We start from the raw sequence: 25,944 nt of genomic DNA on the forward strand, positions 1-25,944 counted from the left end.
TCGAGCAAGTGTATAGTCAATAATTCCAACCTGCTTCAACTCTCCTAACTTGCTTATTCATTGTTCAACTGTGAGGTAGCAAGAACTCAATTAAATGTCTTATTTCCTAGCCCCCCAAAAAAAATCCCCATCCAAGTTTCTTCCTCATTATATTGTAATTATCTCTGGGATGAAGTTACAGGAGAGAAAAAGGAGGGGAGAATCATAGAATATCTGGCTTGGAAGGGACCTCAGGAGGTCATCTAGTCCAACCCCCTGCTCAAAGCAGGACCAATCCCCAATTTTGGCCCCAGATCCCTAAATGTCTAGTTGGCAGCTGGTATCAAGTGGAGTGCCCCAAGGGTCGGTCCTGGGGCTGGTTTTGTTCAATATCTTCATAAATGATCTGGAGGATGGTGTGGATTGCACCCTCAGCAAATTTGCAGATGACAGTAAACTGGGAGGAGAGGTAGATACGCTGGAGGGTAGGGATAGGATACAGAGGGCCCTAGACAAATTGGAGGATTGGGCCAAAAGAAATCTGATGAGGTTCAACAAGGACAAGTGCAGAGTCCTGCACTTAGGACGGAAGAATCCAATGCACTGCTACAGACTAGGGACCGAATGGCTCGGCAGCAGTTCTGCAGAAAAGGACCTAGGGGTTACAGTGGACGAGAAGCAGGATATGAGTCAACAGTGTGCCCTTGTTGCCAAGAAGGCCAATGGCATTTTGGGATGTATAAGTAGGGGCATTGCCAGCAGATCGAGGGATGTGATCGTTCCCCTCTATTCGACACTGGTGAGGCCTCATCTGGAGTACTGTGTCCAGTTTTGGGCCCCACACTACAAGAAGGATGTGGAAAAATTGGAAAGAGTCCAGCAGAGGGCAACAAAAATGATTGGGGGACTGGAACACATGAGTTATAAGGAGAGGCTGAGGGAACTGGGGATGTTTAGTCCATGGAAGAGAAGCATGAGGGGGGGATTTGATAGCTGCTTTCAACTAGCTGAAAGGGGGTTCCAAAGAGGATGGCTCTAGACTGTTCTCAGTGGTAGCAGATGACAGAACAAGGAGTAATGGTCTCAAGTTGCAGTGCGGGAGATTTAGGTTGGATATTAGGAAAAACTTTTTCACTAGGAGGGTGGTGAAACACTGGAATGCGTTACCTAGGGAGAGGTGGTGGAATCTCCTTCCTTAGAAATTTTTAAGGTCAGGCTTGACAAAGCCCTGGCTGGGATGATTTAGTGGGGGATCAGTCCTGCTTTGAGCAGGGGGTTGGACTAGATGACCTCCTAAGGTCCCTTCCAACCCTGATATTCTATGATTCTATGGCCCCCTCAAGGATTGAACTCACAACCCTGGGTTTAGCAGGCCAATGCTCAAACCACTGAGCTATCCCTCCCCCCAGAAAATTGAGCCAGATTCTCATACTGTTTTTGGCACTGAGAAGTACCTTACTTTGTAGGTTGTCCCATTGACTTTCAGTAGGACAGCCGATGCAAAGTCCTTCAACAGAATGGGTTACCTAGGAATGGGTTTACCATGGCATGGGTTACCTAGGGAGTTGGTGGAATCGCCTTCCTTAGAGGTTTTTAAGGTCAGGCTTGACAAAGCCCTGGCTGGGATGATTTAGTTGGGGATTGGTCCTGCTTTGAGCAAGGGGTTGGACTAGACAACCTCCTGAGGTCCCTTCCAACCCTGATATTCTATGATTCAGGGTACCAGAATCCAGCTCTGAGAATCACAGATCCTCTGCTTCAGAACAATTCTGGGCTCTGTTATGGGCCTGATCCTGGAAGAGGCTGAGTGCCCTCAAATTCCATTGATCGAGAACTTGGCATGATCAGCACTTTGCAGAATTGGACGTTGTGCTCACTCACATCCTTGATTGTTTGTTCCTCTCTAGTAGCTGGTCCTAGCTGTGCATCTTCCCCTTCAGTTGTTCAGTTGATTTATTTGTTTCATCGACAACCTTTCCCCTGCAGCTCTGGATCATTCAGAAGCTGCTGGTACTTTGCATTAGACACGTTCCTCTCTCGTATTGTGAAATGCTGATTGGTTTCTTCAGCAACTTGGGAAAGAAAAATATGCTTTTAAATCTATGCCTGTCAATGTCACAAAGGGAAAGAAGATTGTCATATGAGAACTTGCCCTTTATCCCAGGGGTAAAGATACTGGATGGTAAGCTTGGCCCAGAGGGATGATTATTGGTAAATAAGAGTCTTGGGAGTGAGTCATTTTATCTGAGGGATTTTGATACTGGGAAGTAAGCTTACCCCAAGAGAATTTTTGCAGCAGATTAAGAAATTTCATGAGTAACCAAAACTCTGTCTGGCAAGGTCTTAAAAAGTGTCCTTCCAAGTCCCGTTAACACAGATTCTTGGCATTTCATTCAGATTGTCTAGTTTGATTTTGTTCTTGTTATTTTCCTTTCCCAAAGCACAAACCCCATTTCCTTTCTGCACAAGTGTTGAGATGTTGTAGTAAAAATAAATGATACTTCTTAGGTCAAAAAGACGTTGGATAAAAGATTTTTCCCTCCTGAAATTCAACAGCTGCATCAAAAATAATGATCTTTCCGTTTACCACCCGGCATGCCTGTAAATGTAAAGTTTATTGATGTTTGCTTAACGAGGTGACCTGACTGCTGCTCAATACCAGTCCCAAAGAAAAGTATTCAGTGCAAATGTCTGTATCTAAAACCTTCTAATGATTAGCCCACAGTCTTGCAAACACTTGTGCTTCTGCTTAACTTTAGGCAAGTGAACAGTCTCTTGGAAGTCAATGGGACAACTCCCATGAATAACGTTAAGAACGTGCATTAAGATCCTAAGTTCTTTGGGGCAGAGACTGTCTTTTTGTTCTGTTTGTACAGCACCTAGGACAATGGGGTCGTGGTCCGTGAGTGGGGTTTCTCGACGCTACCGCAATACAGGGATGTCTGAAGGATTGGGGCCTTAGATGTCTCTGGGTTCACGTTTCTCAGTACCCTTTGGCTCTCATTTGGCAGTGTTTATTCAGGCAGAACTCTGACTTCAGCGGTCATTTTGCTCGAGGAAGGGGAATTTTTCCCTTTGGGTTTCAGATGCTGTGCCTAGCAAATCTATTTCCACTTTGAGAAGAGAATTTGTTTTTAATATGTGTTTTGTTTGTAGGATTTGTATCCTGTTTGTGTTGATGTAGAAGAGGAACCCTTTTGTTTACATATGTTTAAGCAAAAAAAGCAATAATGATTCATTTGAATTGTTTTCAGTTCTAAACATACCGGGAAACACGTCGGGGAAGAGATTATACCTTTGTCTTGCTCAGCAACTTCACTCGCAGGCATGGGGTAAAATAAGACACATTTTTAACAATGAGGGTAACTAACCATTGGAACAACTTACTAATGAGGGGGGAGGGCAGGGGTGGATTTTCTACCGCTGGAAATTTTTAAACCAAGTTTGGATGGTTTTCTAAAAGTTTGATGTTCTAGCTCAAAGAGGAATTAATTCAGGGAAGTCCTATGGCGTTTGTTATACAGGAGGTCAGACAAGACAATTACAGTGGTCCTGTTTGGCCTTGTAATCTCTGAATCCTGGACCCATTGGTGGCAGTGGGAATTTTGCTATCGAATTCAGTGGGGCCAGAATTTCACCCATTTGGGGTTTCTGATTTTTTACATATTTGATTAAGAAATATGGTACAACCTTGGTTGTCTGAATGCATTGGGGACCACTGAATAAACTCACATAATCAAGATTTGTGATGATCACACTAATTTTCACTGCTGGAAGACGTGACCCTATTTTATATAGCAGGAAGTTTCAGACAAATGAGACTCCCAATAACTGTAAGCTGTACTGCCCAGTATAAATTAACTTCACTATTGAGAAATGAGTGCTTGCAGAATGGCTGTCGATTGTTGCCTGACTTTTACATAAACCACAGAAAGAGATAAGAAAAAGCTATTCAAAAAACAAATGTAGTTTCTTGTAACCGACATTTCATTTTTCAAGCGTTATTACATTTCCTTGGAAGGCTTTCAACAGAATTGGTTATTGAATTCCAAATCCTGGCAGTCTTTTATTTTTCCTGTATAATCTGTTGATTCTTTTCAGGTTTGATAGATTGAGTTTTTGCCTCCACTGTTTTAAAGCTTAAGATGTTACAGATGGTGGGTATTGGATCTCTGTATTAATTCACCAGAGAACACTGAAAAATCATAGAATCATAGGACTGGAAGGGACCTCAAGAGGTCATCTAGTCGAGTCCCCTGCACTTAAAGCAGGACTTACTATTATCTAGACCATCCCTGACAGGTGTTAGTCTAACCTCTCTTAAAAATCTCCAATGGTGGAGATTCCACAGCCTTCCTAGGCAATTTATTCCAGTGCTTAACCACCCTGACAGTTAGGAAGTTCTCCCTAATATCCAACCTAAAATTTAAGCCAATTGCTTCTTCTTCCATCCTCAGAAATTAAGAAGAACAATTTTTCTCTCTCCTCCTTGTAACAACCGTTTATGTCCTTGAAAACTATCATGTCATCCCATTCCACCCCCCACCCCTCCCAGTCTTCTCTTCTCCGGACTAAACAAACCCAGTTTTTTTCAATCTTCCCTCATAGGTCATGTTTTCTAGACCTTTAATCATTTTTGTTGCTCTTCTCTGGACTTTCTCCAATTTGTCCACATCTTTACTGAAACGTGGCACCCAGCTGGACACAATACTCCAGTTGAGGCCTAATGAACCAAATAGAGCAGAAGAATTCTTTCTTGTGTCTGATTTACAACACTCCTGCAAATACATCCCAGAATGGTGTATGCTTTTTATTTTTTTATCTTTTTTTGCAACAGCATTACACTGTTGACTCATATTTAGCTTATGGTCCACTATGACCCCCCAGATCCCTTTCTGCAGTACTCCTTCCTAGCCAGTCATTTCTCATTTTGTACGTATGCAACTGATTGTTCCTTCCTAAATGGAGCACTTTGCATTTGTCCTTATTGAATTTCATCCTATTTACTTCAGACCATTCCTCCAGTTTGTCCAGATCATTTTGAATTTTAATCCTATCCTCCAAAGCACTTGCAACCCCTCCTAGCTTGGTACTGTCTGCAAACTTTATAGGTGTATTCTCTATGCCATTATCTAAATCATTGATGAAGATATTGAACAGAACTGGGCCCAGAACTGATCCCTCCAGGACCCCACTCAATATGCCCTTCCAACTTGACTGTAAACCACTAATAACTACACTCTGAGAACAATTTTCCAACCAGTTCTGCACCCACCTTTTAATAGCTCCATGTAGGTTGTATTTCCCTAGCTTGTTTATGAGAAGGTCATGCCAGACAGATTCAAAAGCCTTACTAAAGTCAAGATATACCACATCTGCTGCTTCCTCCCTATTCACAAGGCTTGTTACCCAGACAAAGAAAGCTATTAGGTTGGTTTGACATGATCTGTTCTAGACAAGTCCATGCTGTCTGTTACTTATCACCTTATTATCTTCTCGGTGTCTGCAAATTGATTGCTTCATTATTTGCTCCATTATCTTTCCCGGTAGTGAAGCTAAGCTGACTGATCTGTAATTCCCCAGGTTGTCCTTATTTCCCTTTTTATAGATGGGCACTAGATTTGCCCTTTTCCAGTCAACATGTGCTGTGCTGCAATTGGGATTTTTTTTCTTCTTTAAATAAAATGCTTCCATAGCACAGGCTGTAAAAATGTCTTGCTATTTGAATCATAGGAAGTAGAGATGGAAAAGGCCCCACAGGTTTCCTACTCCATCCCTCTGCCAGTGCAGAATTGCTCCCTGCTGTCTGTTATAGCTGAGAGTTTCAAAGGAACCTAGGGGAGTTAGGCAACCAAATTCCATTGAAATTCAGTAGGATACCTAGCCTTATGGCTGATCTAATTTTAAATGTCCCCAGCAATGAGGCATTCATCACTTCTCCTGGAACACAGCCTAACCGATCTCACTTTCAGGGAGTTTGATAATATTCACTGTGGTAGCAGTGTTAGTCTGTATCAGCAAAAATAACGAGGAGTCCTTGTTTTTATTTGTTAGTCTCTAAGGAGCCACAAGGACTCGTTATTTTTGCTAATATTCACTGTAAATTATTCCTTTCTGAATTTCATGCAATGCTATTAGTTCTGTGTCCTACAACATTCTACCCTAATTAAGTCTTCTCCTTACCGTACTGGAGAATAGTCTTCAAATATTTGGAGAGTGTGTTTGCCCTTTCACTTTTTATTATCTGAACTACATAGTTCCTTTAGGACTCAATCCAGGAAAGCACATAAACAGTGCTTTGAAGCCAATGGGATTACTCAAGTGCTTATAGTTAAGAACTTGCTTAAACATCTTGCTGAATCAGGGCCTTAATCTTTCTTGTAAATCCTTCCTTCCAACCCACTAATCATTTTAGTTGCATTTCTCTGAATTCCCTTTGATTTGTTCAGATCTTTCTGGTAATGACATGCTCAGAATTTAAGCCCAGAATTCCAGAACCAAGATCCCTCTTTGGTTGTTAATTAATCATGTTTATTGTGCTACTGCCTAGGGACCAACCAAGATCAGGGGTCCACTGCGCTAGACTCTGTACAAACAGAATCGTAGACAGTCCCTGCTTTGAAGAGTTTATCATGTAAATACATCTCACAATCTTTTCTTTTTATGAAGATTGGAACCAAATTCTAGGGTCTTTGCCATCAGGTGTAGTTATCTTGGATGTTTTTCTAAAAGACAAACTCTAGGAATTATTTCGGGGAAGCTCTATGGCCTGTGTTATACAGGAGGTCAGACTAGATGATCACAATGGTCCCTTCTGGCCTTGGAATCTATGAATCACAGCATCACAAAGGTACTTAGTTTCCCAGACCTTAGGAAGAGCTCTGTGGAGCTCCAAAGCTTGTCTCTCTCACCAACAGAAGTTGGTCCAATAAAAGATATTCCCTCGCCTACCTTGTCTCTCTCATATACTGGGACCGTCAAAACTACAACAACACTGCATACAAGGTACTTAGTTGTCGAACTCTCATTGAAATCTGTGGGAATTGGGCATCTAAATATCTTTGTGAATCTGGTACATTCATATTTTCCAAGTATGCCCTTGTCTTTATTGGTACAATTTTTCCAAGGTCTTTATACATTTATTTTTATTTTTCTTGAGACCAATTCACTCTGTCATTTTTGAGCTGTGCTTAATTTCATCTCCCTCTTCATTTATTAATGCTGCTACCTGATAAATACTCACCCCCATCTCCAATATATTTGTCAACACCCTGTTCATTCATGTTAGCCCCTTTTAGTTGTTAACTCGGACTGTGTCCAGCTGCCCTTCTTTTTTTCAGTCAAACCTTTACTGACTCTGGGCTCTTTGTTGCCTATTTCTTTTCCATTCCCAATACAATGTGTTGAGGGTTTCCCCATGTGAAACATTTCTTGTTCCTTACGTTGTCCAGAGGACCAGTGTGTTGTCCCTGTGTCTCATTTAGAACTTCCCTACATTAGTAGGGACATTTCAGTCACTTCCACTCTTTAGTGTACATACATGGGATTTAAATACAACTTTCCATTACATTTTGCTCCCTAAGGGTGAAATCCTGGCCCCATTTAAGCCAATGGGAATGGGGCCACTCAGATGTCTTAATTCCCCAAAATGTGCCTTTCCGGAATCCAGTACCTTTGTTCTCCGGCATTTGGTAACTCATGGTGAAGTTTAGTAGCTTGTCATCATTGGCACCAATTCCTTCCCTATTCTCACATTTTCAGCGGGTATCTTCCTGTAAGTAAAAGTTAGATCCAGGAGGTCGTGGCCTCTGATTGAATTTTCTTCTTAAATATCTTTGATGTCCTCTGTCTTGAGACTCGGCTTGCTGCAATTTTGGCTCTGTTACCCAGCAGATGTCTGGATATTTAAAATTCCTCCTGAGTGGTGTAATCTGTAATTTCAAGAACTAGGAACGTAGATCCAGGAATTTTTTTTCCACTCTCCTTTTAAGGGGAATTGATCTCTAGCAGATGCCCTCACGGTTTCTCCTTTTGCCTTCCATTCCTTGGCTGCTTCTCCAAATAATTCACAGCCGTGCTCTTCATTGCTGAACAGGAGCTAATGGCCTTCCTAATGCTTCTGGTGTATGATGCCTCTCTACCTCTTGTATGATGTATACCACCTGTGGCATTCCAGATCTGAGATCTATCTCATCAGGCCTTGTTAATGCCCACTAAATCGTTTAATATCACTTCTAGTTCTTGCTTGTCACCCAAACACTTGAGTACATGTACTCGTTTCAGAACGGTTCCATCCTGTGTTATTCTGTACTCTACAAGTACTCACCGCATTGCCTGAGTTAAGTGAAAGCTCCCCTCGTTCCACTTCCCAGCCCAAGTGAGCCCTGGAAGTTTTAAACCACATTACTGAAACCATCTAATCCAACCAATAATCTCTCATCACAGACATTATTTCAATGCTTTTTTAATCCAGCACCTCCCCATCGGGGCAGACATTTGTTGATCACCAGTTCTTTCTTCCATATAGCTAGGTACTCTAGTGTCTTAGTACCTCCCCTGTATATGTAAATTGAATGGGATGTAGAGGTAGAGAACAGATTATTATCCCCATTTTACAGTTGGGGAAACCGAGGCATAGAGAAAAAATGTCCTCGGTCACACAGGAAATCGATGGGAATAGAGTCCGTATCTCTTGAGTCCCAGTCTGGTTTATGACCACAAGACCATACTCCCTCTTCCACTCCTGCTTGGCATTTGAAGGAACTCTGCCTTCTTTCCAGTTTTCTCCACATGCACTGTAATCGCTGGGAATTCCCTGTCACTCTGCAGGCTGTTTGGCCCCCTTATTTTGCCATCCTTTGCCCTAGTTCTCAGAAGGCAGAGCTCCCTCCTGTTTTCTTGATCTGGGCTACAGAAGTGAAGTTATTAGCCAGCGGTTATGTTCTCCTTGCTTCAGACAAAAAATGCTCCTGAAACCTAACACAAAACAATTAAGCAGGCTTAGGAAATGGCAAAACTTCAAAGCATTCAATTCTAATGTTTCCCGCCACCCTTAGAGAGCTCAGAGATGCTGTGTGGTTAGCCCTGAAGCAGAAGAAAATGGTATTAAATCTCCCTGAGCAGTTGGGGAAATCCAGAGGCTGTGCCGGATTGTGTGTAGCGAGAGTCTGAAGACAGTGATTTATGAAGAAAGATTAAAAGAGGTAAGTATAGAGCACTTGGCCAAAGTACAGCTAAGGAGGGATGTGATAACCAGGTAAGGACCTGAAGGTATAAAGACCAAAGAGGCAGGAGGATTTCTGAGGCTGGTACGGAAGGGTTAGGAGTAATGAGATTAAATTAATCAAAGAAAAAGTCGGGCTCAATATCTGCAAACCATTTCAGCTGTGACTGGGATAATCTCCCAAGGGAGGTCCCTGAGCTGGGGGGACAGTGTACAATCCTTGAGCTATACTGCACTGGCTGGAAAGATGAATGGACTAGATGATTTACTAATCATTCCCATCGCTAATTTCAGAGTCTGTGAACTATGGCCCTGAATTCAATGGAGCGCTTAAATCCTACGGGAGGCATTGCCTGCATGATAGTCTAGTCTGCTGAGGGCTGTAATACTTCACTCTAATTTTGCTTGGTGGGTTTAGCGTGCGGCTGCTGAGTGGGGTTGGTGGCCTGTGATGTACAGGCGATCAGACTAGATGATCTGGTGGGCCCTTCTGGCCTTCAACTCTATGACATAGAAGCCATGATGCCTGCAAAAAAATGAACCAGCAGCCGTTAATATGCTAAAACCACTGCCTATCACTCTGGCCAGCAGTCTCCTTATTTCCTTGTGCTCCCCCATGGTCTGTTTCTATTCACCTGTTGTCTCCCTCGGGCAGGGACCGTCTCTGTGTTTATACAGTGCCTAGCACAATGGGGTCTTAGGTGCTACCGCAATGCAAACTATACTACTAAGCACGTGCTTACAGTTCAGGATGGGTTTAGATGCGCTGCAGAGTACGGATAGATTTAAGCACATGCTTAAGTGTTTCACTGATGTGGAGACCTACAATTGTAAATAAAGTGAATAACACCATGGGACAGTTAATTATATTCTGAGTAGTCCAGTAGATAGGGACTGGTGTGGGACTGAAAGAGCTGGGTTCTACTCCTGGCTGTACCATTGACCTGCTGTGTGACCAGGGAAAGTTTCTTCACTGCTCTGGGCCTGGGTTTCTGTTCCCACTCTGCCTGTCTATTTACCCTGTAAGCTCTTTGGAGTCTCTGACTCTGTGTACGTACATCACAACGGGACTCTGATCTCAGCTGGGGTCTCTGGGCACCAGCGCACTCTAAATGTTAAGACAATAATTCTGCTGTATTTCATTTGTTTACCACAGTTTTGTCCTATATCTCTGCAATTACAGGGCCAGATTCTGCCACCCTGACTCACATTGCATAGCACCTAACTCGGTGATTGGCTAAAGTTGGGACTAGTGATGGGGTAAGGTCCCACCCAGGTTCAGTAAGGCTTCTGGAATCTGGCTTTCTGACGATAGTGCTCTCTGATCTGCACCACTGATCAGGCTCATAGTCATCCACACTCCTTAGCCCTGAGCTCCGTTCAGTCATCAATGGAATTTAGGAATGCTGAGATGAGGTACAGATGTGACACCCTCCCATACGACACTTCTGAGCCAGGGGACAGATCGCAATCCAAACAGCGTCATGGAAAAATGGATCCTTTCTGGCTAAGATGTGAGGGGAGGTGTCTTGCCCTTTAAGGACAGTACTACTAACTCGTCAATCCTCCCTGACACATGGCATGAGCCTTTTACGAGTTTGGGTGATCACACAGCCTGAGGCGATATGAGAAATGAGGAAAGGGGTCCTCAGATTTAGAAGGAATCCTGTTACTGTACCTTTAAGGGCCCAGGACTGGAGGCTTGCAGAGAGTGGGGCAGGGACTCCTCTCAGCCAATAAGAAAGGAGCTGGGAGAAGGGTCCAGTATAAATGGTGCCACCCCCTTCACAGCAGCCAGCAGGGTAGATGATTGTAGGGAGTAAGAAGGTTGCTGGTGGGCCCTCAGTTAGCCAAGAGCAGACACCAGCCTGAGAAGGCTGCCAGCCCGGAGACAAACTGTAACCCAGCTCCAGGAGAAGAGCTGGGGATCCTGGTAAGGAGAGGAACAATAATTGCTGAAGCTACCCAAGCTCCAGGAGGAAGCCAGGGACTCCTGCAATAAGGAGAGACATAGAGATTGAAAGAGAATTATGAGGGGACTGGGAACAGAGCTTAGTGGACCAACCCCAGAGGAACCCTTAAAGCCAGAAGCATCTTTTGTTTGTTTGGGATATAGTGTTATGTCTCCTTTTTGTATGAAGTTTTGTAATTAGTCCTAAGGAGGGTATTATTGAGTCAAGAGTGCCTGAAGTGAAGTTATTGGCTTTGTAAGAATGGAAACTGAGGTAGGGATTACATGCAGTGCCATGCTAACTCAGCAGGGGCCACTACAGGGCAAGCATGCCCTACAGCATAAGGCACCACTGTCTCCTAGAAAGAAAGCGGAATGAACCCAGACTTAAGACTGAGTCAGATTATGGCAGCAGCCAGTTCTTTTTGTTGAAAATGAAGGGGAAAAGTCTGTGGCTGCAGATCCTCAAGCTACAAATGATAGTGATGAATCTGCTCTGGAAAATTCCTGTGTCAGATATTCTTAAATTATTCTAAATTGAGGCCAAACAAATGTAATCATTAATGGGTGTGTCTTCAAACAATTTCCTCTTGGAGAGTGAAGAGGAAATGAAGGGAAGAGGTGCAATTTTCCTCATCTATCTTTGTTTTAAATCCAGCCCATTGCAGTAGCAAAGACAAAATCAGCAAATAAAATGGACTGAGAAGCTTGAGATCAGTTCTTGAAGGAAATTTGTACACTATGATTTTTCACCAACTGACCCAAAATGACAGAACACTCAATATTATGATGTTTGATTTATTATCCAGTGATGAGGTTGGGAGACCTTAGCTATTAAGAATTTCAATCAGGTGTTTCAAATTTAATTGACCTAACAGTAAGTGGATTTTCTGTGTGTGCAAATGTGCATTGACACACACATTTCACTGAACCACACTGTCTTCAGTATAATCCTATTGTGCTTAGATATATAATAGTTAAACTGATTTATGGTGGAAAATACATTTGATTCAGATCTGTATTTTGCTCAGTGTTCTGTATATTTAACTCTGAGGGAATATAACTTAAATATTAATTTCTATAATGAACAGATGATGAAATTTCATATTCATCAAAATGTAAAATGGAAAAAGATGGGGGAGAGCCTCTAGTTGTTAGTAATCCTGTTTATTTTCTCATAATCCCTTCTTTCTTAATCAGTTTTCATCCCCCTTTAGCTTTGCATTAGAATAGAATTTATCTTTACAATAGCATCTGTCATGCTAGAAGTGTCCCAAAGCATTAACAATAAGCTAAAAAGTGGTACCATAGTGACTCTGTTGCTAAATGTAACGGCCACTATGGATTTGCCAATGAGGACAAGGCAGTTGTGGAGAAGGTAAATGAATCCCTTTAATCAGTCTTCACTGCAAGGGAGAAAGGAGATTCCCAAACCTGAGCCATTTGTTACAGGTGACAAATCTGTCCCAGCTTGAGGTGTCAGTAGAGGTGGTTTTGGAACAAATGGATAAATTAAACAGCCATAAGTCACCAGGACCAAATGGGATTCACCCAAACGTTCTGAAGGAACTCGGAGGTGAAATTGCAGAACTACTAACTGTGCTGTATGTAACCCATCGCTTAAATCACCTCTGTACCAGATGACTGGAGGGTACCTAATGAAACACTGGTTTGTTCTTTTTTTGGTTTTGTTTTTTTTTAAAAAGCCTCCAGAAGTGATCCTGGCAATTACAGGCCAGTAAGTCTAACTTCAGAACCAGGCAAATGGGTTGAAACTATAGTAAAGAACAGAATTCTCAGAAACCTAGATAATATGTTGGGGAAGGGTCAACAAGGCTTTTGTAAGGGGAAAACATGTGTCGCTCGTCTATTGTTTAAGGGAGGGTCAATAAAACATGAGGACAAGGGTGGTCCAGTCAATATAGTGCACTTGGACTTTCAGAAAGCCTTTGACGAGATCCTTCCTTTTCCAAAGTCTCTTAGGCAAACTAAGCAGAAATGGGATGAGGGGAAGTCCTCTCACCAGTAACTGGTTAAAAATAGGAAACACAGTGTTGGGATAAATGGTCAGTTTCACAATTGAAAGTGATAAATAGAGGGGTCCCCAGGGATCTGTACTGTGATCAGTGCTGTTCAACATACTCAGAAATTATCTGGAAAAGGAGGTGACTAATGAGGTGGCAAAATTTGCAGGTAATACAAAATTACTCTCGATATTTAAGTCCACAGCTGAGTGTGAAGAGTGACAAAAAGATCTCACTAAACTGGGTGACTGGGCAACAAAATGGCAAATGAAATTCAGTGTTGACAAGTGGAAAGTAATGCACATTGGAAAAAATAATCCCAACTATACATACAAAATGAGCTCTTACCACTCAAGAAAGATACCTTGGAGTTGTCATGGCTAGTTCTCTGAAAACATCCAGTCAATGAGCAGAAGCAGTCAAAAAAGCTAACAATGTTAGAAATCATTAGGAAAGGGATAGGTAATAAAACAGAAAATATCGTAATGCCACTATATAAATCCATTGTACGCCCACACCTTGAATACTGAGTGCATTTCTGGTCATCTCATCTGAAAAAAAAAAATAGAATTGGAAAAGGTACAGAGAAGGCCAACAAAAATGATTAGGGGGATGAAACAGCTTCTATATGAGGAGAGATGAAAGAGTGGGACTGTTGAATTTAGAAAAGTGATGACTAAGGGGGGATATGATAGAGGTCTGTAAAATCATGAATAGGATGGAGACAATGAATAGAGAAGTGTTACTGACCACTTCACACAATGCAAGAACCAGAGATCACCCAATGAAATTAATAGGTAGCAGGTTGAAAACAAATTAAAAGAATTACTTCTTCACACAACGCACAGTCAGCCTGTGGAACTTGTTGCCATGGGATGTTGTAAAGGACAAAAGTGGGTTCAAAAGAGAATTAGCAGGGTTGATAAAAATCAATGATTTAAAAAAAAATCGATTTTTTTTTGGTAAAATGCTTTTTGAGGAAAAAAATTATCTGAAGGTAGTTTTAATGAAGATACATTATAGCTCAAAGATATCTCATCATGGAATAGGGATTATAAATTCTAATTCTATAGTATGAGACAATATATTCATGTCATGTTTAAGAAAATTTTTGTAAATGAATTCCAATAGTTCATGGATTAGGGACCCAATCTTACGGGGTTCCACAGGCTTTTGTATAGATTATGTAGGTTAATCTTTCTATCTACCCAATGGGACTCAGTGCTCAGTCTAGAAGATACCATCTAAGATGCTTAGTTTTGCAGTTCTCAAACTGTGGATTTGTGTCTCCAGAGGTAACATGCTAGTTAACAGCAAAAATGTTTTTAAATAAATATATAGAGGTGAGAAATAACAGACCTCAACCCTATTGTCCCTCTGCAAATTTGTGTACACAGAGTCAATCCCTTACCTCTCTCTGAAAGTGCAAAGTTTCAAAAAGTTCAACAAATAGAAGATTGTTGGGGGTGAAATATATCTGGACAAGGAGAAGAAGTCTGGAAATAAATGTGAGAAGTGAGGGACATATGCTTGTTTTGTTAAAATATTAGATGTTTATGTTGAAGAAAAAATCCAGAATACTTAATATTGTTTTAGTTAAATGAAACAATTGAAATGCCTTTCTGGTGATGTTCTCCTCCTAATACAGCATGGCAAGAAAATCATCCAAATATTAATGATTATCCTGTTGAACTGGAGATAGTTCACCTCCCAGTGACTTCATAAATATCAGCTTCAGTTACCTTTGGTAAATAAAATAACCAAACAATCATTCATTTTCTGATATAGTTGTAAAACTAATCTGAAAAGTTTTCAAAATAAATCACTGTTTAAAAATGTATAGAGTACCTTCTAAAAATGAAACCTACATCTATCTCTGTGTTGTGAAGAATATGTATTAAGGTTATAACAACCAACAAGAATGTACTTTTAAGTAGAAAACTATGATTAAATTGAGTCTTCCTGACTAGTGATTTAAATCAAATCCACCCTCAGAATTAGATAAGGTCCTGGGAGGATAGGTCCATCAATGGCTATTAACCAAGATGGTCAAGGACACACAACCCCATTCGTCAGTTGTCTCTAAACCTCTGATTGCCAGAAGCTAGAACTGGACCACAGGCAATGGATCCCTTGATAAATGCCCTGTTCTGTTCATTCCCTCTGGGGCACCTGGCATTGGCCACTGTTGGAAGACAGGATATTAGACTAGAGGGACCATTGGTCTGACCCAATATGGCCATTCTTATGTTAATAGTTATCACCTAGTCATGACCATTAGAATCAGGCCCTAGGTAGTACCATTTAGCTCAATTGGACTATCATCTGTTTAATGTTAATCATCTGCAACAGGATGAAGTCTGAGGTCCAGAACCTCAAAGATATTTAGGCACTTAACTCCCAGTGAGAGTTAGACACCCGAATCCCTTTTAGGAGTTAGACCCAGCTATTGCTACTGGGAAGGGCAAGGTTAATTTTTTTTTTTTAAATAGTGACAAGTGCTTGACAACATAGAAACCCTTGGAGGCAAAACTGTTTATAGCTCCTGCTTTTTAAAATTTTTTATTTCTTTTGAATAAGGCACCTATATGGTTGTTTAAATTTGTAAGTTGCTGCTGTGTAAGTATTTGCTATTGAAATTTAACAGAGAGACTCTAAAAAACCAAAACTCCTATTTTAGCTCAACTCCTTAGCTGTGCTGCTAATACCCTGGCACATTAAAATGGAAAGAGTTCTACAACTTCCAATCTCTTGTCCCCCTTTTTGCACTTCATTTATTTTGGGCAGGGAATCCAGCTTGCTCAGTGTCACATTCTGGTTCTCATGCATTGGCAGAGAATGCAGTTGTGCGCTAAGTTATTCAAACGCTGTTTAAACTGCTTTCATTGCCATTTTAAAAGCAATATGAAAACAACCCTAGTTGGGATTTGCAAAGTCCCTCCCCTGGTTTGTGTGCCTATGTTTGCTTACAAAACCTAGGTGTCTTGGATTTGTCTTCCCTGGGGTTAACAGTCCTATCCCAGAGCCAGCTCCCTCAGGATTGTCCTGGAGTCTCCAGGTATTAAAGATTAATCTTTACTTAAGGATTGTGTCATGTGATAAAACTTCCAGGAATATCTCCAACCAAAACTGGCAACCCTAGGGGAGAAACAGTCACAGAGGGAAGAAGGAGCAAGGAGACGAGCTGGGGAGGCTGGAGGGAACATGGCTGGTCCCTGGGTCCAGGGTGGGGCTATAGAGAAGCTATAGCTGCCCTGGGTTGTGTTATTCTCGGGCTAGTTTGCCTCAAGTACCAAAACCAACGTGATTTTCCAGCGACCTGCTTCCCCCCCCGTAGCTCTTGCCTTTGGCCTTGTCTCTGTGCACCACAGCCCCCTTTAGCCCCCCAGCCCTGCCCCTGAAGCCCCCCAGACAACTCTAGCCCGCCCTGCCCTGCCCCTGAAGCCCCCCAGCCACCTCTAGCCCCCCCCGCCCTGCCCCTGAAGCCCCCCAGCCCCCTCTAGCCCCCCAACCCTGCCCCCTCAGCCCCCTCTAGCCCGCCCCGCCCTGCCCCTGAAGCCCCCCAGCCACCTCTAGCCCCCCAGCCCTGCCCCTGAAGCCCCCCAGACAACTCTAGCCCGCCCTGCCCTGCCCCTGAAGCCCCCCAGCCACCTCTAGCCCCCCCCGCCCTGCCCCTGAAGCCCCCCAGCCACCTCTAGCCCCCCAACCCTGCCCCCTCAGCCCCCTCTAGCCCGCCCCGCCCTGCCCCTGAAGCCCCCCAGCCACCTCTAGCCCCCCAACCCTGCCCCTGAAGCCCCCCAGACAACTCTAGCCCCCCCCGCCCTGCCCCTGAAGCCCCCCAGCCCCCTCTAGCCCGCCCTACCCTGCCCCTGAAGCCCCCCAGCCCCCTCTAGCCCCCCAACCCTGCCCCTGAAGCCCCCCAGCCCCCTCAGCCCTGTCCCTAAAGCCCCCAGGGTCCTCCCCAGCCCCCCCAGTAACGCCCGGGCGGGTGATCGCGGCAGCGGGGCTCAGGCGCGGGTCTCCCCAGGGAGACTGGTTGGAAACGGCCCTTGGGGAAAAACCCCACGGCGGGCGGGGGGGAACCGGCCCCGGTCCCGGGCCGGGCGCGGCCCCTTTGACGCCGCCCCCAGCCTGGCGACGCGGCGGGCGGCCGGGCGCTGAGGGCGGCGCAGGGAGCCGGGCGGAGGCGGCGAGCGGCGCGGCCCAGCCCAGCGGAGCAGCGGGGATGGCCGGGGGGCCGCAGCCGGGAGCCCCCGGAGCCCCCTCGCCGCGGCTGCCCAGGCTGGGGCTGGTGCTGGGCCTGCTGGCCGCCCTGGCCGCGGTGAAATACTATCGGGACGCCGAGGCGGCCCGGCGGCAGGTACCGGAGCGGGGGTGGCTCCGGGGGAGGGTAAATTGGGGGGCGCGGGGGTTAGTGCTGGGGGCTACGGGAGGTTTGGGGGACTGGAGAGGACGCTGGGGGTTGTAGGGGCCGGTTGGGGGGTGGACAGGACGCTGGGGGCTTTGGGGGAAGAGTTGGGGGGCTGGAGGCGCTGGGGGTTCTAGGGGCTGGTTGGGGGTGGACAGGACGCTGGGGGCTTCGAGGGAAGGGTTGGGGGGAAGAGGTGGGGGATGCTGAGTGATTGTGCTGGGGGCTTTGGGGAGACTTTGGGTTTTGCTGGGGGGCTCTGATTTGGAGGGGGCTGGGGGGTGGAAGGGAGCTCTGGGGAGATGCTGCTAGGGGGCTCTGGCTGTGGGCAGGGGGCCTGCCAACTTGGGCACTCCTAGGATTCTCTTTGCTCTTCCCTTCTTAGATTCATAGATTCATAGATATTTAGGTCAGAAGGGACCATTATGATCATCTAGTCTGACCTCCTGCACAATGCAGGCCACAGAATTTCACCCACCACTCCTAAAAAAGACCTCACACCTATCTCTGTGCTATTGAAGTCCTCAAATTGTAGTTTGAAGACCTCAAGGAGCAGAGAATCCTCCAGCAAGTGACCCGTGCCCCATGCTACAGAGGAAGGCGAAAAACCTCCAGGGCCTTCCAATCTGCCCTGGAGGAAAATTCCTTCCCGACCCCAAATATGGCGATCAGCTAAACCCTGAGCATGTGGGCAAGATTCATCAGCCAGATACTACAGAAAATTCTTTCCCGGGTAACTTGGATCTTACCTCATCTAAAAACCCATCACAGGCCATTGGGCCTATTTACCATGAATATTTAATTACCAAAACCATGTTATCCCATCATACCATCTCCTCCATAAACTTATCGAGTTTAATCTTAAAGCAAGATAGATCTTTTGCCCCCACTACTTCCCTCGGAAGGCTATTCCAAAACTTCACTCCTCTGATGGTTAGAAACCTTCGTCTAATTTCTAATCTAAATTTCCTAGTGGCCAGTTTATATCCATTTGTTCTTGTGTCCACATTGGTACTGAGTTTAAATAATTCCTCTCCCTCTCTGGTATTTATCCCTCTGATATATTTATAGAGAGCAATCATATCTCCCCTCAACCTTCTTTTAGTTAGGCTAAACAAGCCAAGCTCCCTGAGTCTCCTTTCATAAGACAAGTTTTCCATTCCTCAGATCATCCTAGTAGCCCTTCTCTGTACCTGTTCCAGTTTGAATTCATCCTTCTTAAACATGGGAGACCAGAACTGCACACAGTATTCCAGGTGAGGTCTCACCAGTGCCTTATATAACGGTACTAAAACCTCCTTATCCCTACTGGAAATACCTCTCCTGATGCATCCCAAGACGACATTAGCTTTTTTCACAGCCATATCACATTCTTGTCCTTGGTTCCCTGTTGTGTGTCTAAACATGTATTTTTATTCTAATTTAGCGAAGTACCCTGGTCAGATCCCAGCCCCTTTTCCTGAGTGGACCTGGAGAATCTTGTTATTTAGCGTGAAATTTCACTTCTCTCTGAACTGTAATGACCCCCTCACTCCCCAGCCAGGACAACTCACAATCCAGATCTTCTCAATGCCCCAAATCCCAACCTAGCTTATCCGTAGAAGGGAGAAAAAAACTTACAAAATAAGACCGACACAGGTTCACACAGAGGCACCTACTCCAGCAGCGAACTGGGATTTGTGTTGAGGAGAGAAATTGAAGCATTTGGCTGCAGGTTGTCAATAATACTGGACAAACATTCTACATATTGTTATTTATGTGTATTGTAGTGCTTAGGAGCCCCAGTGATGCACCAGGACCCCATGTTGCTAGGTGCTGTACAAACACGAAACAAAAGGATAGTACCTGTCCCAAAAAGCTTACAATCTAAGGCCATGTGTGCAGTGTGGGTGTTACAGTAACATTGCTATGGTACCGCAACTTTGGTGCTGTAAACCCATGGCGTAGGCACAAACTACAGGGAGAGAAGGGGTTTTTCCATCACTGTAGTGACTTCACCTCCCCAAGTTATGGTAGTTTGGTCGATGGAAATAGGCTTCTGTCAACTTAGCTGCATCTGCACCAGGCATTAAGTTGACAAAGCTATAGTGCTCAGGGGCATGGATTTTTCATGTCGTCCTAAGTTTTAAGTGCAGCCCAGTCTAAGACGCAAAACAAGTGCAGAATTACAAGGAAATGGTGAGGCAGTATTGGTCAGCATGACAGGCACTGGTTTCATCACACCAGTAGCCTAATCGTGGTCAAGTTTTTGTAGGTTTCATGGCAGAGGCGAGTTTCAAGGAGAGATTTGAAGTATAATGAGTTAGTTTTGCTGTTGTTTACTGGGAACTGCTGCCAAGCATGATGGTCAGGATTGGAGAAAGCACAAAGATGTTTGTTTGCAAGTTTAACAAGGTGAAGAGGTAATGTCCAGTGACGGTTCTGGTGGCGAGGTGGACTGAGTGTAGGCTGGCAGGGGAAAGGAGTCCAGGAGAGCTGGCTGTATTTCAAGGAATCCCTGTTGAGGTTACAGGGACAAACCATCCCGATGAGTCGAAAGAATAGTAAATATGGCAGGCGACCAGCTTGGCTTAATGGTGAAATCCTAGCGGATCTTAAACATAAAAAAGAAGCTTACAAGAAGTGGAAGGTTGGACATATGACCGGGGAAGAGTATAAAAATATTGCTTGGGCATGTAGGAATGATATCAGGAGGGCCAAATCGCACCTGGAGCTACAGCTAGCAAGAGATGTCAAGAGTAACAAGAAGGGTTTCTTCAGGTATGTTGGCAACAAGAAGAAAGCCAAGGAAAGTGTGGGCCCCTTACTGAATGAGGGAGGCAACCTAGTGACAGAGGATGTGGAAAAAGCTAATGTACTCAATGCTTTTTTGCCTCTGTTTTCACTAACAAAGTCAGCTCCCAGACTGCTGCGCTGGGCATCACAAAATGGGGAAGAGATGGCCAGCCCTCTGTGGAGATAGAGGTGGTTAGGGACTATTTAGAAAAGCTGGACGTGCACAAGTCCATGGGGCCGGACGAATTGCATCCGAGAGTGCTGAAGGAATTGGCGGCTGTGATTGCAGAGCCATTGGCCATTATCTTTGAAAACTCGTGGCGAACGGGGGAAGTCCCGGATGACTGGAAAAAGGCTAATGTAGTGCCAATCTTTAAAAAAGGGAAGAAGGAGGATCCAGGGAACTACAGGCCAGTCAGCCTCACCTCAGTCTCTGGAAAAATCATGGAGCAGGTCCTCAAAGAATCAATCCTGAAGCACTTGCATGAGAGGAAAGTGATCGGGAACAGCCAGCATGGATTCACCAAGGGAAGGTCATGCCTGACTAATCTAATCGCCTTTTATGATGAGATTACTGGTTCTGTGGATGAAGGAAAAGCAGTGGATGTATTGTATCTTGACTTTAGCAAAGCTTTTGACACGGTCTCCCACAGTATTCTTGTCAGCAAGTTAAGGAAGTATGGGCTGGATGAATGCACTATAAGGTGGGTAGAAAGCTGGCTAGATTGTCGGGCTCAACGGGTAGTGATCAATGGCTCCATGTCTAGTTGGCAGCCGGTATCAAGTGGAGTGCCCCAAGGGTCGGTCCTGGGGCCGGTTTTGTTCAATATCTTCATAAATGATCTGGAGGATGGTGTGGATTGCACTCTCAGCAAATTTGCGGATGATACTAAACTGGGAGGAGTGGTAGATACACTGGAGGGGAGGGATAGGATACAGAAGGACCTAGACAAATTGGAGGATTGGGCCAAAAGAAATCTGATGAGGTTCAATAAGGATAAGTGCAGGGTCCTGCACTTAGGATGGAAGAATCCAATGCACCGCTACAGACTAGGGACCGAATGGCTAGGCAGCAGTTCTGCGGAAAAGGACCTAGGGGTGACAGTGGACGAGAAGCTGGATATGAGTCAGCAGTGTGCCCTTGTTGCCAAGAAGGCCAATGGCATTTTGGGATATATAAGTAGGGGCATAGCGAGCAGATCGAGGGACGTGATCGTTCCCCTCTATTCGACATTGGTGAGGCCTCATCTGGAGTACTGTGTCCAGTTTTGGGCCCCACACTACAAGAAGGATGTGGATAAATTGGAGAGAGTCCAGCGAAGGGCAACAAAAATGATTAGGGGTCTAGAACACATGACTTATGAGGAGAGGCTGAGGGAGCTGGGATTGTTTAGCCTGCAGAAGAGAAGAATGAGGGGGGATTTGATAGCTGCTTTCAACTACCTGAAAGGGGGTTCCAAAGAGGATGGCTCTAGACTGTTCTCAATGGTAGCAGATGACAGAACGAGGAGTAATGGTCTCAAGTTGCAGTGGGGGAGGTTTAGATTGGATATTAGGAAAAACTTTTTCACTAAGAGGGTGGTGAAACTCTGGAATGCGTTACCTAGGGAGGTGGTAGAATCTCCTTCCTTAGAGGTTTTTAAGGTCAGGTTTGACAAAGCCCTGGCTGGGATGATTTAACTGGGAATTGGTCCTGCTTCGAGCAGGGGGTTGGACTAGATGACCTTCAGGGGTCCCTTCCAACCCTGATATTCTATGATTCTATGTTCATTATAATCACATCTTGGGCTGTGGGGAGATCAGTTCTCTGTATCTTCGTTTCCCCATCTGTAAAATGGGGATAATTGACTGTGCCTATCTCGCTGGGGTGCGTGGTCAAGGATTGATTTAGAATTTAGATAGTTTGTAAAGCGTGATGTAAGTGGCACTGCAGCCAAAGGTGAGAGATAAGTTCTTAGCATCTTAGAGCCTGATCCTAGAAGCTGACTCAGGCAGGCAGCCTCTTGTACCCAGCCAGCTAGTAGCATGATGGGCCTTATGGTAGTAAACTCTTTGGGGGAGGGAATATGTCTTGCTCTGTAAAATGCAGAATAAATTATGAACTAAGGCACTGATCCATTGAAGTGGTGGGACTGCTTACATGAGTACAGCTAACCATGTATGTTAGTCGAATCAGGACCAAAGCTCATAAATTAGCAACAGGATGTATATGTGTAGATATACGTACATACCTGTATGTATTTCTAGTTTAAAACCTCATAGTTGAAATCAGTTGTTAGTGTGCTTGTCAGACCCTGAGTTCAGGATTCTCCTTCTGCTGCAGCAGCTGAGAACCTTTCAGACTGTATAAGGATACAGTTCCCGTCTTAATTATGGGCATTCATGCTGAAAACCACTGCAAGACAAGCAAAGGCACACGTTTACATTATACTTGACCTTGGTTCCTGTTAGCTCAAAAGATTTTAACTCAACTTTAAAGTGACCTATAAAGAAAAAACGAGCTTTGGGGCCCTCTTGGTGTTTTGTTCTGTATAAAGAAGATCTGAATTTCTTTTAAACTTTTTTTTTTTTACACTAGAAATTCAGGTCTTGTCTGCCCTGAGGCTGTATGGTTACTATAGAACTTGTGAAATGATATTGCACGAGTGCAAGTTGTGCAACAGCGAAAGAAATAGTGTTTTTTATCCAACTGATTAAAACTTTTTTGTTTTAATAACTATGTAACTCAAATGACTAACATGAACCTTGGAACAAGGTCGTCTTTGTTAAAGATTCTACTCCCCCTGAATTCTCATTTAAGGTGGGAAAGCCCCAAGTGTACATCTAGGAGGACCTCTAGCAAAGATCAGACTGCAAATTCCTGATATTTCAACAATAAAACAGTAAAGAGTAAACTTTTAAAAGTCCTTTTTGGCCTTTATGTATCACAAAAAAGCAAAAATGGTACAAGCCCATTTTATAAAAAACATTATTTGAAGGTGACTGTAAAGGGCAAATATCTCTGTCCTTTACTGCTGCTGTAGGAGATGCATAGAGAGTCTGAGAGGATTTCAGTTGATAAAACTCTTTTCTGACTGTCTTTACACAAGAAATATCAGGTCTCGTCTACTCTGCTCTTGCGAGGGATTCAGTGGATGACAGGCAAACAGGTTGGATTGGGAACCGTAGAAGAAAACGTTGAAATCTGAACAGCTGAGAGAGTTTTTCTGTTCAGATTTTTAAAAACTTTTTATCCATTTCCTTTGTTAGCAACTACCTAATTCAAAGGTCTAACAAACACTTGGGGGAATAAATCTTTGTGAAGACTCCGCTCCCTGCCACTGTTACATTTGGGAGCTGAGAAAGCTCCTGCTCTTTGTCCTGTCAGCAAAAACAGTGAAGGCAAAACTTTATTATTCCTGATATTTCCAAGGTTAAAATAAATCTTAGGTGCCTTTTTTGGCTTGCTTTAACATGTGTGCTATAAAAAAGCAAAAAGGCACAAACCCAATTTCTCTTTCCCTTTGTCCTTCTTCACCATCTCTCAGAATTTCAGGACTGATTTGCTCACTTCCATGTTCCGGATCATTATCTCCTATAGGGCAGAAGCACTGGGGTTTCCCTTTCAGCAGGTCCATGTTGAGGAGCTGGAGTGTCCATGCTGGGCATATATAAATCAAGAATTCTGATGGAACAAGGCTGTGTGTGGAACTGATGTACTGTTGGAATATTGCCTGGAAATGTGCCTATCAATCTCATTTACTCGATGAGCACCAAGTTTAACTCATCTTGCAGAGGGGAGTGATTGCTGGAGCTGAGATTTGATAGGTTCGAGTCCTGATGGCACATGTACCGGACACACTTGGCCAGGAGTGAGGGTGTGCGTTTACAGGTCTAGGAATTAGTACTTAATTTTCTAGGAAAAAATCCTGCTGCCTGGAAATGTCCCACTGCTTGTCCCGTCTGAAAGATGTCTGAGATACTGACCGGGCATGCAAATTGGCTCTTATCTCTCTGGAGAGTAATTCATTCTGGAGTCTTGCAGCACCAATGAGCATAACATCAAACATCTATATTGAGTTCTCTACATCACAGCTGCTGTCCTTGATGCTGTCTGGGACAGCATTTCATCCATATGCATGGGATATAACTGGTGCCTTTCCTGTTTGACGGGGCACTGGAGGCCAAAGATAGAGGTTTCCCAGGTCTGAGTGTCTGTGCTGTCTGCTCACTGTAATGTTGGAAGCCAGAGCCTAACCCACTGAAAGGCTCATCGGCTGTTGCTCTCTGAATGGAATCTCTTGGGGTTCAGATCAGTGGCATTCTTGACCTGCTAAACGGGGGGGAAAAAGAAAGGACCAGAGACTGGAGAGGGGCCATCAGATAGATGATTGCAGACACCTGGGGAAAAGAGAAGGAAAGGACCCTCTGTGACCATCTCTAGAGCTCTGCATGTGCTCAGGATGGTGTGATCTGTGGAGGGAAGCCCCTGTATGAAGCTGTTTACTTGTCTAAGCTGTTCTGGCTCCTGTGCCTGTGTTCGCTGCTCCCTGCCAGACGGGCTCTTGAGGGGGACGCAGAAGGAAATTGTAAAGCAGTGGAATGGGCATTATAAAGGCTGTGTGTTTGGATTAGGGGAGTGACCTCAGCTCCTGGGCGATTCCCATTCCAGTAACGCTAGAATAACATCATTGGTAAACGTGTGCAGGCATTTTACACACACAGTAAAGCTATGGTCCCTGTCCAAAGGAGCTTGGGGTGTCTTAGGGGATTGATCCAGTGTTTGAAATAATTAGCATGCTCGTTCCCTTTCCTTCCATAGCATAGCTGTTGTCCGCCCTCTTTTCCAGGCATTGGGTTCTCACCTTGCTTCAAACGGGCCTTCTTCCCGCCCTTCCGCGGTTCATGTTCCAAGAGCTTCTCTGCTTGCCTTTGTTTTTTCTTTGACTTCCTTGGCCCAGGAACTGCCGTATATGGCTCCAAGTGCTTCTCTCATTGTAACTGACAGGCGCTGAGCCTTCCAGCCTGCATTAAATGGTGTCTCAGGCTGGCAGGCAACAGATGGAAACTAAACTGGTTCAGGAGCTTTGGGGATGTTAATGGTGCTGCAGGCATCAGAGGACACACACATCTAAGCAGCAGAATGAGGGATAGTCTCTTGCTCCTATAGGCTTTGCACCGGGGTGGGGGGAGCTGTCTCCCCTGCCAGTAAAGCCCTGGATCTGCTGCTGAATGGCAATGAGGAATATGACTTGTCTGACTGCCCCACCACTCCTTTCCTTCACTCTGTCTCATTTCCTTCTCCCTCAGTAGAGCAGCTCTCTCCTTCCATCTGTGTATTGTCTCTTTCCTCAGCTGCGCTTGCTGCAGTGTGGAACTGTCTGCGTCTGTTCCAAGCGAGAACTGCATTTCTGTAGCCCAGGGGTTCTCAAACTGGGGGTCGGGACCCCTCAGGGGGTTGCGAGGTTATTACATGGGGGGGTCACGAGCTGTCAGCCTCCACCCCCAAACCCCGCTTTATATCCAGCATTTATAATTGCTAATTATATAAGAAAGTGCCTTTAATTTATAAGGGGGGGTCGCACTCAGAGGCTTGCTATTTGAA

At 44.5% G+C, this 25,944-nt stretch overlaps 1 protein-coding gene across 3 annotated transcripts in view; it reads left to right on the forward strand.

Annotated features, from left to right (window-relative positions):
* The first annotated feature begins 17,321 nt into the window (after positions 1–17,321).
* The window catches only part of SELENON (selenoprotein N), a 29,072-nt gene continuing 20,449 nt past the window's right edge, over positions 17,322–25,944 (forward strand). For all 3 annotated transcript variants that reach the window (XM_078849447.1, XM_073317943.2, XM_073317942.2), the window contains exon 1: positions 17,322–17,537. In XM_078849447.1, the coding sequence (XP_078705573.1) occupies positions 17,403–17,537 (135 nt within the window). In that variant the 5' untranslated portion in view covers positions 17,322–17,402. The remainder of the gene's footprint in view (positions 17,538–25,944) is intronic.

This window comes from Lepidochelys kempii, chromosome 19, assembly GCF_965140285.1.
Source record: "Lepidochelys kempii isolate rLepKem1 chromosome 19, rLepKem1.hap1, whole genome shotgun sequence".
In the NCBI taxonomy this organism is placed as follows: Eukaryota; Metazoa; Chordata; order Testudines; family Cheloniidae; genus Lepidochelys; species Lepidochelys kempii.